This window comes from Mugil cephalus, chromosome 15 (assembly GCF_022458985.1).
Source record: "Mugil cephalus isolate CIBA_MC_2020 chromosome 15, CIBA_Mcephalus_1.1, whole genome shotgun sequence".
Classification (NCBI taxonomy): domain Eukaryota; kingdom Metazoa; phylum Chordata; class Actinopteri; order Mugiliformes; family Mugilidae; genus Mugil; species Mugil cephalus.
Window position 1 is genome coordinate 982,790 of NC_061784.1, and position 14,981 is coordinate 997,770.

At 39.5% G+C, this 14,981-nt stretch overlaps 2 protein-coding genes and 1 pseudogene across 6 annotated transcripts in view; 2 read left to right on the forward strand and 1 right to left on the reverse strand.

The window, feature by feature from the left end:
* Positions 1-1,287: 1,287 nt before the first annotated feature.
* slc22a6l (solute carrier family 22 member 6, like) lies at positions 1,288-5,551 on the forward strand. Its single transcript, XM_047606129.1, has 11 exons — positions 1,288-1,666; positions 1,780-2,288; positions 2,388-2,491; positions 2,560-2,714; positions 2,836-3,004; positions 3,098-3,221; positions 3,314-3,429; positions 3,532-3,746; positions 3,872-3,980; positions 4,634-4,837; positions 5,081-5,551. The coding sequence occupies exons 2-11, from the start codon at positions 1,899-1,901 to the stop codon at positions 5,166-5,168; spliced, it is 1,674 nt and encodes a 557-aa protein (XP_047462085.1). The 5' UTR covers positions 1,288-1,666; positions 1,780-1,898; the 3' UTR covers positions 5,169-5,551.
* Positions 5,552-5,702: 151 nt separating this feature from the next.
* LOC125020695 lies at positions 5,703-8,374 on the forward strand (annotated as a pseudogene).
* A 1,091-nt stretch (positions 8,375-9,465) lies between these two features.
* nrg2a (neuregulin 2a) overlaps positions 9,466-14,981 on the reverse strand; it is a 66,110-nt gene continuing 60,594 nt past the window's right edge. For 4 of the 5 annotated variants that reach the window (XM_047606127.1, XM_047606125.1, XM_047606126.1 and 1 more), the window contains one exon: positions 9,466-12,543. In XM_047606127.1, the coding sequence (XP_047462083.1) occupies positions 11,889-12,543 (655 nt within the window). In that variant the 3' untranslated portion in view covers positions 9,466-11,888. The remainder of the gene's footprint in view (positions 12,544-14,981) is intronic. The other variant, XR_007114248.1, reaches the window with a different exon arrangement.

A 14,981-nucleotide genomic window follows, 5' to 3' on the forward strand; every position in this document is an offset into this window, starting at 1 on the left:
TCTTTAACAAAGTGCGAACATTATAATAGAGCTGGAGCCCCTTTATAAACCTGGAGAAGAAGTCTTAATAGCCACACCAATTTGCAAAGCACAACATGAATGGGTACTACATTGAACAATCTTTTATGTACTCTGTGTTCTTTTTTGCCTGTTAGTCATTCAAACGTGCTGAATGTACAAATTGAACGTGTCATCTTACCTGTTAGAATGGCCCTTCTGTAAAACATTAAAGCTGAATTTAAAATGCAGCTCATTTTACTCTGTGGTTGATTTAACTGTTTCATCTCTGTCCACTTTTGATAAATTCCACAAAACACCCAGGGAGTATGAATAAGACGCTGTATGTCTCCTTATGTCATATATTCTGTCACAAACCTGCATTTCTTTTAGCCTTCAAAAAAAAATAAAAAAAGACTCATAAGAGGGAGGAATCATCCCCTGAACAGAGACTCACAGCTGAAAAAATGGAAAGATTATTGTTATGCTTTGATGCACCTGCAACTTCACTGAGCTTGACATCTCATGCTGATGCTTACACAAGTATACACATTCCTCATAACTGCTCACCAGGTCATGAACAAGGCAGAAAATTCTTCAATTTTAGCTTGGTTACACACAATGCAAATGCGTATAAATGGAATAAAGCTGTAGGAATAAGGTGAATGGTGTTTTTTTTATTTTACTTTTTGGAATTGACTCATAACTGCAACTCAAATGTGACGGTGGTCTTGCAGCATAGTAGTTAAGTCAACACACTGTCACTTATTGATGGCAAATTCTGTTTTATAACAAGGAGAGACAGAGGAGGAGGAGAAGTCATGGTGTTAAAGTGCAATTGAGTAGTTGAATATTTATCAGCATCTTTTGCAATTTATCTGAAACACTTACTTATTGTTTTTCTTTTTTGTGGATATGTTCCAGTAAACCCCCCTCCATGGTATCTTTTTGAACAAATAATATATGGTTAATGTCACATGTGTATGTGCACACACATCTGAATGGCTATCTTTGTGAGGACATTTGTTGACATTATGTATTACTTAGCCCCTTACTCTAATCCTAACCCTAACCTAATTGTACTAATTGTGACCTTCACCATAAAACCAAGTCTTAAGCCTTGTAAAGAGGACTGGCCAAAATGTCCTCACTTAGCACAAATGTCCTCACTCCGATGGTGTGAATCTCAAACTGATACTCAAAAACATAGCTGTGCGATAACACACACACACATGCACACACACACACATTCTGGCTTTCATATTAAGTAACCAGTAAAGGGCAGGGAGTGTGTCTCAGTGCAAAGAAGGAAAGGAGCAGAGTACCCATGCTGATGCTAGAGCTCACACTGAAATACTGAAACAAGGCATTGTTCCCGCACAGCAAGGACTTAGCATTCTACCTCAGTGTTCAGACAACGAGCTGCTAATCCTCAAGAGGTTACGCTGCACTTCAAATAATTTCAGAAAAGCCGTTGGAATTTGAGAGCCGATTACTCATTTTTACACGTTGCAAGAACAAGACGACTTTCAGTCTTTTGGATTTTTGAGCTTTTTAACAATTTCCTGGGACACTTTGCATTGATGCCATCATATGTTAGCTATTTGAAGGTGCTACACTTGTAAATTTTTTACAAATTTAATGTAATGAGAGACGACTAATTCAACGGGTAAGTCTGTTACCTTACTGTTATTTGACACTTGAATAACTGAAAGTTACATGATGCATTTTTTTTCATTTGGTTTATTTATTTATTTTACTTTTTCTTTAATGTTGTCACAGGTGCTGGAACAACAAACTTGTTTTTACACATAACATTGTTCTAAAACAAGCTGGGAAGCAATAAAATAATTCAGTGCCATTAACGGTAAGTCACACTGTGACTTGGCTTGCAAAAAAATATGCCGTTTGGTGACCTCCTTGAACAGGTGGGCAGTTCAGGACGCTTCCAGGTCATGCATGTGACTCTCCTCTGCATACCTGTCCTGATGATGGCCAGTCACAACCTGCTGCAGAACTTTGTGGCTGCTGTGCCTCCTCACCACTGCAGCGCTCACTCAAATCTCTCTCAGACCCAGCTGAGCCAAGAGGAAAGATTGCTGATCACTGTACCTCTAGACCAAACAGGGAAACCACACAAGTGCCAGCGTTATGCTACTCCACAGTGGCACCTCCTGGACAAGAATGGGACGTCCAATTCACTGGCAGAGGGAGATAGCTTGGACCTGCAGGGATGTACAGATGGATGGTCCTATAACATGACTGAGATGAGCTCCACAATCATATCTGACGTAGGACTTTTAATTTAATTTTAGGCATGTTTTCATCCTAGTACATGCATTAAAATGTTCACTTGTCATGTGTGTAATTATTATTATTATTTTTATTAGTGGCATTTGGTGTGTGACATGCGCTCGTTGAAGCAAATGGGGCAAACCATTTACATGGGAGGTGTGCTTGTGGGAGCCGTTGTCTTTGGTGGCCTTTCAGACAGGTAATATTTACTTGTTCAGCAGTACTTATTTCAGATGAAGTTTCACTTATTTTGTTCTTTTCTTCTAGATATGGTCGACGGATACTCCTGCTCATTTCTAACCTGCTGATGGCTGTGTCAGGAACCTGTGCTGCTTTCTCGACCTCCTTCCCCCTCTTCTGCCTGTTCCGCTTTGGTTGTGGCATGGCTTTGTCTGGCTTGGGACTCAACACCTTCTCACTCAGTATGGCACTTAACTGGGTGAAGAGTAGTCAATGTGATTTGTGAAAAGACTGAAATGAATGCTGGTCAAAATGGGTGCTAATCATATTATATGATCTCTCCTGTGATTCTTTTATTTCAAGTTGTAGAGTGGATCCCCACTCGTGTGCGAACTGTGGTGGGGACAATAACAGGCTACTGTTACACAGTGGGACAGCTAATCCTCGCAGTCATAGCATACTTCATTCGGGACTGGAGGTGGTTGACTCTGGCAGTGTCTTTGCCCTTCTATGTCTTTTTCCTTTATTCATGGTGAGATGCCAAGTGATGTACAAGACAGTCACATCTAGAATCACAGAGTTTAAAGTTTAAACTTGATTCAAGCTAATCTAATATTTCTTACAGGTGGTTTCATGAATCTTCAAGATGGTTAGCCCTAAATAATAAATCTGACCAAGCTGTCAAGACGCTCAAAAGTGTGGCTAAATTTAACAAACGACACGAAGAGGGAGAAAAAATTGACATTCAAGTAAGGGAATGTAACAAGTTTGCATTGTCTGTATCTATCTGCATTATGTAGAAATGCATTTTCAAATGCCACTACTGTGCCTTTGTATATAGATGCTACAGGAGTCCATGAAGAAAGAGATGTCCTGTACGCAGGGCTCCTACTCTGCCCTGGATCTGTTCCGCACAACCAGAATGAGGATTATGACACTCAGCCTCAGTGCTGTCTGGTACATACCCTGGTCTTATTGTAGAAAAAAAGAATTTTAAGCAACTTCTCGGAAACCCCAATGGCACTTGTTTGTTTGTCATGTTTTCTTTTTAATATTTAGGTTATCAACCAGCTTTGCCTACTATGGTCTTTCTATGGATCTGCAAAAGTTTGGGGTTGACATCTACTTAATACAAGTGATTTTTGGAGCAGTTGACATCCCTGCTAAAGTGGTTGTAACCATATCCATGAGCTTCATTGGACGCAGACCATCACAGTGTGGTGCTCTCATTGTCGCTGGAGTCACTATTCTAATCAATGTGCTGGTACCTTATGGTATGTCAGAGAACATCCATGCAAGTTCAGGCTGAGTGTGGCACATGCAGTGTGTATTTTCACCACACTCCTGTGATAGTATACTGCAGAAACGTGTCAAGTGATGGTGTTCCACTTTTGTGCAGATAAACAAACAATACGGACCTGTCTGGCAGTAGTGGGTAAAGGTTGTCTTGCTGCATCCTTTAATTGCTGCTACCTTTACTCTGGAGAACTGTTCCCAACCATCATCCGGTAAGTCTTGTCTGGCAACAAGCGTGTATACCTTTCAGTTTGTGTTTTAACTATCCAGTTTAGTTTTTACCAATAAAATAGGAGTTAATCTGATTGAAGCTAGCCTGATATACACTCTTAATTTTGCCAAATAAACTGGGAAATACTGATACTACTGTTATATTCTTTATTCCTACAGTTTTATTCTTTATTAGAACAAATAATGAAATCTACTCAAATAAAAGCCAAGACAATGTGTGGTGTTTATTTTATTACTCTGTAGTTTATGGAGAGGGAATAAAGTTCAGAGAACAGGAGGTGAGAAAAACAAAACATTATCTGAGGGTCAATATGAGTCGACCCAGATAACACAAGAGTTAAACAGTGAAGGATTGTGTAAACTCAGTGGCCACATCACGACTCTTGTCTTAGCAGTGTCCATTTGATGGAGCTCTGTATTGCTGACAAACATAAAAATGTGCCTGCATGTGTTTCTGAAAATCAGGTTTTAAGTTTAATTCAGTGTCTATTGTCCACCTTTCCTGCCATCTCTACTGTATGCTTTCAGTAATGTTGTTACAGTTCGCACACAGATACCTCATGAGCAGCACCACAATCTCTGATATTTTTCTGGGTGGTTTTATCATTCAATAGTTTTACCTTTTCTTTCTCAGTCAGAGTGGCATGGGATGGGTGTCAATGATGGCTCGTATTGGGGCTATGATAGCCCCTATGGTGCTCCTTGTGGGGGACTACATACCTTGGCTACCAGGTTTAATCTATGGAGGAGCTCCAATCCTCAGCGGGGTGGCGGCCATATTTCTTCCAGAAACTCTTGGCTCACCGCTTCCTGACACAGTACAAGATGTGGAGGAAAGGTAAGATCGAAAAGCTTTTTATTTTCACTTTTACTGAAGCATTCCCCTAAATCCAAACATCATTTTTAGTAATACAGAATTCTAGGTGTCCCATATAGGCTAACCAAACAAAAAGAACATACTGCCGAGAGAGAAGGAGAGAAAGAGAGAAAGAGACAGGGAGAGAGAGAGAGAGAGAGAGAGAGAGAGAGAGAGAGAGAGAGAATGATTAATCCATATTTCTATTGTCTCTTTTGAACACAGGGGATCTGGAAAACGCTCTAAAATGTCACCAAATGAAGCCACAATCTTGCAAGATACCCAAGCAAATGACATAAAACCGGCTGCCTGAGGGCATTTGTATTGTTTTCTTAATATTTGTACTGACAAGTTAATGAAAGTAGAGAGGCTACTGCTTATTTGATTTCAGAGATTATAAACAGTATATCTGGTCTCATGTCTCAAGCTGAAGAAATGGAGTTGAATTGTTATTTTCTAGACAGGTCAACAGAATGAAATGAATGTTGCACACAATCAGACCTAGGTTTACTTCAGATACAGTAGCTTTAACCATTTCAGCCTTTGTGACCATTAAGTTTTATATTTGAAATATTTGTATAGAATAATTCCTATATTTAAGCCTTAGCTTTGTGTTTTTATGACATCTTATAGCTATATGCAACCATTTGTAAAGAAATATATTTTCAATAAAATCAACACTCATTCTTGTTCCTATTTATGCCTTATATTTTCTTTGTTTTTGTATGACAGTACTAACATAGCATGATTTGTTGAAGTCTCATTTAACTGTGCTGAGTCACTGTCAGCCTAATTAACCCACACAAGGGAGAAAAGAATAGTGCCTCCCAATGTGGGCCTGATTTTATGCTACAGAGAGAAAAAAAAACATTGAACATTGGAAACATCATATAAAGGACATAGTATGACTCCACAGTATTCCAGTGATGATTTATTTTTTATTTTTTTTTGTGTTTTGTTTTTTAAGACGTATTTTTCAGTTTTCAAATGAGCATCTACATCTATGTAGGACATGTTAACTAGTCTAAGGTGCGCTCAGCTAGACGGTCTCTTATCATGAAAAAAAGGCACAAAGTGGTGCAAGTCTATTCTGTAGGCTTATCCAACGGTAGCAAGGAAAGTATTTCATTCACCCACTGTAAAAAAAAAAAAAAAAAGATAAAAAAGATGCTTTGTCTGGCTTCCAGAGGATAAGTCTACGAGCAAAAATTAGGAATTAGGAAATTAGGAATTATGGTCTGTCCACAAATATGTGACAGTACAATAAATACGTCTTCCCAGTAACTGTCAAGAGAGGGGGCACATCTAAAACATGTCCTTTTGAAGCAGTGTTATGATTGCATCATGGATGTCTAGGTTAGCATTCAGAATTTTTTTCGCTAGCTTGTTTCTTGAATAATGTAGGCGATGGAGTACCTTAAATTGAATCAAACCATGCCATAAACACAGTGAAGAAATGTGAATGCAAGTTGGTTTCTTTCCTCATTCCTCCACCAAAATAGCCATGTCCATATTTCGTTCCCAAGCCTGTCTAGTTTTATCCCATGACACAGGCATTAGTTCTTGCACTTTTGTATGAATTCCAGATACCCAGTTCTTCTCAAACGGCTCTCGTTTCAAAATTGTATCTGATCTTTTGGGTGGCAAATAAGGGAATGTTGGGAATATTTTCTTTGCACAGCTATGTATCTGAAGATATCTAAAAAATGTTTTCTGGGTATATTATGGTCCTCCTTCACCACATCAAAAGAAGAAAAGGTGTCTGTGTATAAATTGAAAAGAAACAACAGGCCACCTCTATGCCAGACTTTAATTCCTAAATATGTGAATATAAGACAGGACCCAACCGGCACATACCAAACCAGGAATAATAGACTACTTACAACAACTGGAAAAGGAGAACAGAAGGCCATCAACAAACTCCTTTACTACCGCCTGTACCCAGGGGAAGCCTCACTGTGTATTTATGGACTCCCCAAAATACACAAGGAAGGAGACCCACTCAGACCCATTGTTAGCAGTATAAACTCAGTCACATACATCCCCAAGCATTTGGCATCCATCCTGTCTCCGTTGGTAGGCAACACACTCACCACACTGAAAATTCCAGGGATTTTGTGAACAAAGTCAAGAATGTCACACTGGGCCCAGACAAAACAATCGTGTCCTATGATGTGACCTCACTGTTCACCTGCATTCCCACCAGAGAAGCCACGAATGTAGTATGGGAAAACTGCAAAAGGATGACACCTTAGCCTCAGCCCTGACCAAGTCTATGTGTTACTAGACCTGTGTCTGACCACCACCTATTTCCAGTTTAATGGAGGTTTCAACAGGCAGAAACACGGCTGTGCGATGGGGTCACCAGTATCAACGATCGTGGCCAATACATGGAAGAAGTAGAGACCAGAGCCTTGGACGTCTTTGCAGGTTCCACCCCCACCCACTGGTCCAGGTATGTGGACAACACCTGGGTCAAAATCTGGACAGAGGAGGTGGAATCCTTCACACAACACATCACTGCAGTGGACTGCAACATCAAGTTCACCAGGGAGGACATCAACAGGAATAGCCTGGCCTTTTTGGACTATTGGGTACGTGTTGAAGAAGACTGAAGCCTCAACATCAAAGTATACAGAAAACCCACGCACACATTCCCACCACCCTCTGGAACGCAAAATAGGAGTCATCAGAACCCTCCAGCACCGAGCACAGACTGTACCCACAAGACAGGATGGCAAGGAGAAGGAGGGAAAACACATCAAACAAACCCTCAAAACATGTGAATATCTCAACTGGGCATTTGTCAAAGGCTCAAAAAGATATCCCAGGAAGGACAGGGAAGAGGAGCACAGCTGGAGAAAGAACATCGTCATCCCCTATGTGGCTGGTGTATCAGAGAAACTGAAGAGAATTTTTGGAAAACGCTGTATCCCAGTTTATTTCAGAACTGGCAATACACTAAGAGAAAAACTTGTCCACCGCAAAGACAAAACACCCAGACAAAAACAGAGTAATGTAGTGTATGCTGTTTAGTGCAGGGAGGAATGTACTTGTAAATTGGAGAAACTAAACAACCCATCTACAAACGCATGGCCCAACACAGGAGAGCCAGCTCATCAGGGAACGACTCAGCAGTCCACCTCCAGCTGAAGGACAAAGGACACTCCTTTGAAGATAACAACGTCAAAGTCCTGATCAGAGAGGGGGGATGGTTTGAGAGGGGAGTAAAGCCATCTCTGTCAAAGTGGAAAAAACCTTGTCTAAACAGAGGAGGTGGACTGAGATTTAATTTACCATCTATTCACAATTCTGTTTTGACTTCTGTCACTGACAATAGCATTGTCATGGAGCTCCATTTTCCCCCTCCCCCAGGTAATTACCCAGCCATTATGGAAATAGTGACACCAGTTTCTGGTCAAGCAAGTTTCTGGTGGGTTTACCCACAGAGTTTTCCTATTTAAACCTTAACTTCCCACTAGTCCCTCAGAACTGAAGAAGCTCCTCGGATGAAACGTCTTCAAGAAAATCTACAAGTCCAGCTACCTTCATTCAACGCCTTTTTGGATTACCATGACCTGGATGACTGAGAACCTTTACAGACATACAAACTCATCTGTAAAACATAGGAGACAGTGTGATCCATGGTCATACATGTATAGGGATATACTATATCCTCAGATTCAGTGGAATGAGTAGACTGTGCTTGAAAGTACAGATGGACAGTTACCCAATAATGAAAAGCAATCCAAGAGTTTAGGTAGGTAAGGTAAGGTAAATGGTGAAACATAATGCAGTGGCCAAGTTGGTCACCTGAACTCAACTTGGTAGTAAAGGCCTGGCAAAGCATCACATTCTTTGGTGTGGTAGTTTGTAAACTACCAATTCATAGTGAAATTAAACATATGACTGTAAATTCATATTATGAAAATGGGAAGTTTCTATTGTACTTCAACAATTAAAATTACATAATTGTTTTGATGGACCTTTAACTTGCTTGCCAAATTATCTCATTAATACTACTACAATACCTGTAATTTGTGGTTCTGTTAAATTAGGAAACACTACTGAGAGAAACCCATTCACACTGACAAGTCTGAATACTTTTACTCTTGCTGGTTTGACGCCATCTAGTGGTGCATATACACAAATGCATGAGCTGGACATCACACACAACCAGAGGAACATCTGTATGTGATTAAAAACAAATAGGCTAAATGTGACATGAAATCTGGACCAGACTGAGCATGAGCATCTCATCTGATGGACAGACTGAATTGCATTTAGTATACTTTTTTTGTCTTTAACATACTAGAATGTTGCAATGTTGAGCTCCCAAGCTGATGTGTATTTTTATGGGCATTTCTGGCACTTACTGTATAAATCATCACTTTAGAAAGCAGAACCACCATCTAAAACAATTATATAGTGATTTATAAACCCAGAATCACCATTTTAAACAGATTTTATTTTGCCATCAGATTTTATGTGTTTACTCTGGAGACACACTCTGTATCACGTGCATGCCAGACTTGTCCAACCTCAAGTCAAGATGAAATATGGATTCAAAACTTTTTTTTTTTTTTTACAGAAATAACTACGACATAAAGTGATATGAATAAAGATTTATTTTCTCATATGAACAGGTGGATTCATTTTTCATTTTATTTTACAGTCTATGACAATCTCGCATTTTTTTCTTTTCTAGCATATTTCAGGAATGACATGGGGGAAGGTTCTTTTTTATTGCTGAATGTTAAATGAAATACACTTTCACTGACTGGAAAAGAATTGTCTGCTGCTTTTTTTTTTCTTTTTTTCTTTTTTTTTTTAACCATGCACCCATCTAACCTTGACCACAAGGACATGCAGAGGAGAGGTGTTAAACATTTCAAGCGAGGGTGGGGTCAGGTGGGCCGGGTTGGGGGTCATAAAATTAAACAGAAGAGACTGGCAGAGTGTGCCTGGTATCACCTCAGTTAGGATGAGAGGACTGGCAAAGTGAAGGTGAAGGGAGTCTCACATTTAAAACGAGAGGTGCAGTGTCTTCTTTTGCATTTTTCAGACATACAAAATTAGACCCAGAGGTGAGAAACTCAAATGACATTTCTGCAAGGTGTGACCAGAGACCATTGTCTATAATGATACTACTGTGCATTTACCATATAGCAGTTAGAATTGCAGATCAGTCTTTTTTTATGACCCTTTAAAATCATTAATCATCGATAATTCAGTATTCCACTGGTTTTGTTTTAACAAGGAGTAAACCAACAGTGATGAAACCTCATCAACTGCTCTTTCTCACCAAGTCACTTTTAATGGGCATGATGCTATTTGAAACATACTTTTATATATTTACCTTCAGAGGAGGATGAAGGGCCTAAATGATTTTGTTTCCTTTTTACAATCTAAATATGAAATGATCTGTGATTTGTCAACAAGACAAATTAGTACACAGTACTACTGGAGGAGACACTATTTGGATGCTATTACTGAGAAGTGTGCATGTAAAGTTGAGTGGTCTAAACAAAGTGCTAAAATAATTCATGGAGACAGTCATTCATTGCAAGTGGACAAGAAAGGATGGCAACATGATGCAGGACTGCATGATGGCTTTAAAATAACTCAGGTAAATATGCATTTGTATCATGTTATTTCATTCTACACTATAGGCATCTTATGACACACGACACACTAGAGTCACCTCTTAAAAAATGATGTAATCAAACAGAAAAATAGAAAGTTTGCATATTTTTGCATTGTATGACCCTCTAACGTTTCACAGCTATTTCATTAACATTGTCTCATACGTTCTTTACTGTTCACCACTGAGATGCTTGCACCTGGCTTTCCTTTTCTCTGTATGGGAGTGTTCAGGGATCTGGTACACTGTATGTTTACAGTTCGGTCCTCTACATATGAGAACCGTAGTCTTAGGTAGACCTTAAGTTGAGGAAGAGGGTGAGCAAAGTTTAAGGTGGAGGGGGAGCATGTGGAAATCCTGAGACACTGTGTGGCCTTTAGCATGAGCAACAAAAACAGAATGGACACAGAAGGATGACGAGGCGTGGGAGTAGGCAGATTTGAGTGAAAACAGATGCAACCTTTTTTGTTTTGCCACTGCTTCTGATGGTAGAGGTCACCCTATGCCAAGGCTTAGTGTCTGGTGACCTCATACTAGGCTAGCATGAAGAAAACCATCTGGGAAATGAAAACAACATAACTGGGGCAGGTTGGGAAAGGGCAGAATAGCTGTAAACACATCAAGCGATGTCCTGCATAACATACAACCCTACAGCAGCTTTACCTGTTCACCTTCTTGGGGGTCACTGTTCTGATAAATCACTACTCTCTCAACCTCTGAGACACTCTAATGTAGGACACCAGTAGACCCACATATTTGATGTTACAACAGCAAACAGTGAAATTCATCTATCAATCACAATGCATGCAAGCAAACACACACACAAAGGCATTTTTGCACACACACAACCAACACAATCTCATTCTCTCTCTCTCTTTCTCTCTCTCTCTCTCCACAGACATTAGTCAGAGGGCAAAACGTATCTACTCCATATTTACCAGGCATTCTATTAGACCCCAAATCATAAACCCTACAGGCAGATCATATTAATGTAAACATACACTTTATGTTGAAGTGGTTTATATTGCGTGATATGGAAGGGGTTATGTTCCCCAAGGAATGCAGTTTGGAAAGAAAGTGAAACAAGAAACCAAAAAGGAAAAAAAGACATAAATGTGTATCGGCATACAGCAAAAGGCACCACAATATTACTCTATTTTTTACGTTGTGAAAAAACTGGCACATCTTTTTATGCTGTAAATCAAAATGTACATATAAATAGAGTTTTCCCTATAAAAAAGTCTTTGCTGTTAACTAGTAGACAACTTTTGCTAAAATGAAAATAAATATTTCATTTGTTTAGAATATCTGTCAGTTATATAAAATAAAAATATTTCTTATAGATGCAGGTCTATACTATATTGACTTTTGTTGGTTCATTATCACTCTTTAATGGGGTGTATTGTCCGGTTTGGAGCGTGAGTGTGTCAGTCTTGTATGCATGTTCCCATGCCCACTGTGCCGTCCTGATGAGTGAGAAGTCCGACTGTCCATCGGCCTGTAGATAGTGGAAGGCTCTGCATTCATGTTCTGCATACTGAGGAAGGGTGTGCTCTCGCCATCCTCCTCTGACTCACTATCTGTTAGGCAACTTCGAGAACCATAGTCTCGAGGTGCCTCATATCCACGTGGAGCCACGTGGCCATTCAGTCTGGATCTTCGCCAGCGGCGGCTACCAGTTCCATTGGACCCACTTCTCTTTGGTTGCTCCCGAGAGGAGAGATACTCTTGGGTGGTCTCATAGTCTTCGTCCTCAGCCAGCCGATAGGGGCTGGAGGGAAGGCTGCCCCTGCTGTCATTTAGGTAGGTACGACGCTGCTGCCGGTAGGGCTCTTGGCACTGGGCATCATGTAGGGGCACCTGGTAACGGCGCAGCAGAGGCTGGTCATCTTCCAGGGGGTAGGGATTACGGACAGCAGGAGGAAGTGACATGGCATGGCTGGCATTTGGGGACGTGATCTGGAAGGTAGGCACCTGCGGGGGCAATGAGTAATGGAATTCCACCGGGGACAGGCGTGCTGGTGTTGTCAGGGCTGACACGTATCTGTGGTAAATACAGAGGAGAGTTCATAATTAATTCAAGAAGAGCAAATAATAGAACTGAGAAGGAGCAGTGTACAAAAGCAGTAGGATTTAAAGGATTTTGTTAAATGACTGATCATTGCATTTTAAGTGTCATGCTGTATGGGCACTTAAATATACATACGCGGTTTCCCAAGACACATTCAGTTTAAATTTCTATTTGACCTGACCTGCTGTAAGATAAGTTGTGTTTACTAGGCATAGTCTTCTTTCATAGTGAGTTTTCCCAAATTTTAAAGCCAAATACTGTTGCTGTTGTAGGTTTGTGTTAGCATGTTAGATTCACAATTCAGACAGGATCAGACCTTTTGTCCGCAGAACTGAAGATTTTTGTGAAAACCTTCGTGTGGAGTCTCCAGGGATGAATTCTGGATCCCTGTCTTTTATTAATTTTGTTCGGTGAGATAAAATTCAAACATGAATGTCTGGCAAAGATAATTTTTTAAACTTGGTCATTTGTTGTACTTCATGGAAACTCTGTAGACAGCTAAGAATGCTTTTGGTAATATTTTCAACCATATTTTGAGGAGCACTTGGCTATGCCTGAGCTTTTGAAGCAGTTTCAGCCAGCCATAGGTCCTGGGCAGGAGTTAATTGGAGGAGGCAGGATAAGGACATACTGTACCTCGCTTCCTTAGCACCCCTAGGCCCTGGATCAACCAGCCCAACAAGATCTCCCAGCAAATTCAGTGTCCTACTTTAAAACTCTTTTAAAAACAAACAGGTTGGTTTACAGATTTAACTAAGCTGTAGACATTTATTAATCAGTATAGCAGCACACTGACCTTACTTCAATTAAATTCAATATACTTTATTTGTCCCCAAGGGGCATTATAAAAAGGCATAAAGTAGCTAATATAGACACAATTACAATAAATAGACATAAAAATAGCACACATAGTACACATACAACATTCCCAAATAATATTGTATATTGTATTATGTGCTGCTTTGTGTCTTTTAAGTTAATGTTTATCATGTAATTTAACCAGTTGACCATTGTTGCTATCCTTAATACACTGTCAACACACATAACTCATTGTTCTTAGGAACAATACAAATGTGTTAAATAGCCAGATGGACACCATAGTTGAATACATAATCCAGTGTAGATGATCTTGAATGTACAAACACACTAAACACTGTAGGACACTAGTTCTGAAAACCTTTTTTTGTTTTGTTTTACAGTATAATAAAATTGGAGACATCTTAACTCAGTTGCCCAAATTTGGATCATGTGAATTGTCAGAACATCAGAAAATGTTCAAAAATCAACCAAAACATTCACATCAATACATTTAAAAGGTAGCAGAGACATATGTGAACAAAATGTTGGTGCCCTTCTATTAAAGAATGAAAAACCCACAGTGATCACTGAAATAACTTGACACAATAATAAATAACAATATACTAAAAAATAAATCATTAAAAATCAGATAATGATTTTGAATTGTGGTTCAACAGAATCATTTTGAAAATCTAACTAATGCAACTGGGCAACTGACAAAAATGATGGTACCCTTAACTTAATATTGTGTTGTTCAACTTTGTTCAGGGATTTCTTTAACTAAATAACACTTCTGGACCTGTTGACAGGGATTTTGGCTGCATGTTTCAGCTCTATTCACAGATGTTCAATAGGATTAAGATGGTCGCTCATGGAAGGAAACTTTAGAATGGTCCAATGTGGGATGTTTGGGTGTTTTTAACTGTTTATTTTCATTATCCAGTTGGAGGACCTCTGCCCTACAATTGAGATCAAGCTTTCTGATACTGCAGCACATTTTACTCCAGAATGTCTTGATAGTCTTAAAGGGGAAATTAAATGTACACGTATTAGTCTTTATTTTTCATTGTTTCCTGGCATGCCTGCTGGGGAGTCACCATTTTGAAGTGACGTAATTGAATATGGGAATATAGGAATGGATGGGGAAATGGAAAGAGATCTTGAGCCCAGTATAAATCCTATTGGATGCGTTTCTGAACTGATATGGTGTGGAAACTGAGAAGTGGTATCACTAAGAGTGGAAGAAGTGGTGAAAGTGGTGGTTTGTGTATTGCCAACACTGGTGTCAGTGTGGCTATTATCATTAATTTCAAATTGTTATCAATTTTTCTCTTGTGGCCACGAAGTTGGACCTTAAACATCTGAATGATATTTACATCTGTAGTCACATGAAAGCTACTTGAAGATGGTGTTCTAGCCTTTAGCTTTTAACATGCTTGTCTATAATTTTCTTTCTAAAGTCCTAAGACAGCTTTAAATTTAACATTCATTTTTTTAGTTTCAAATTATTTCAATGACCACCTTGAGTGGTTTTCTTTCTTTAACATAAGGGTACCAACAATTTTGTCCATGTCTGTAACACTATACGTCTCGTGGTGAATCACTGTGTGAAA

Excerpts from the sequence above, each read along its gene's own strand:
- slc22a6l (XM_047606129.1), top strand. The coding sequence starts at position 1,899 with ATGCCGTTTGGTGACCTCCTTGAACAGGTGGGCAGTTCAGGACGCTTC. Across the intron at positions 2,492-2,559 it reads TTTGGTGGCCTTTCAGACAG|ATATGGTCGACGGATACTCC; the intron begins GTAATATTTACT and ends CTTTTCTTCTAG. Across the intron at positions 3,430-3,531 it reads CTCAGCCTCAGTGCTGTCTG|GTTATCAACCAGCTTTGCCT; the intron begins GTACATACCCTG and ends TTTAATATTTAG.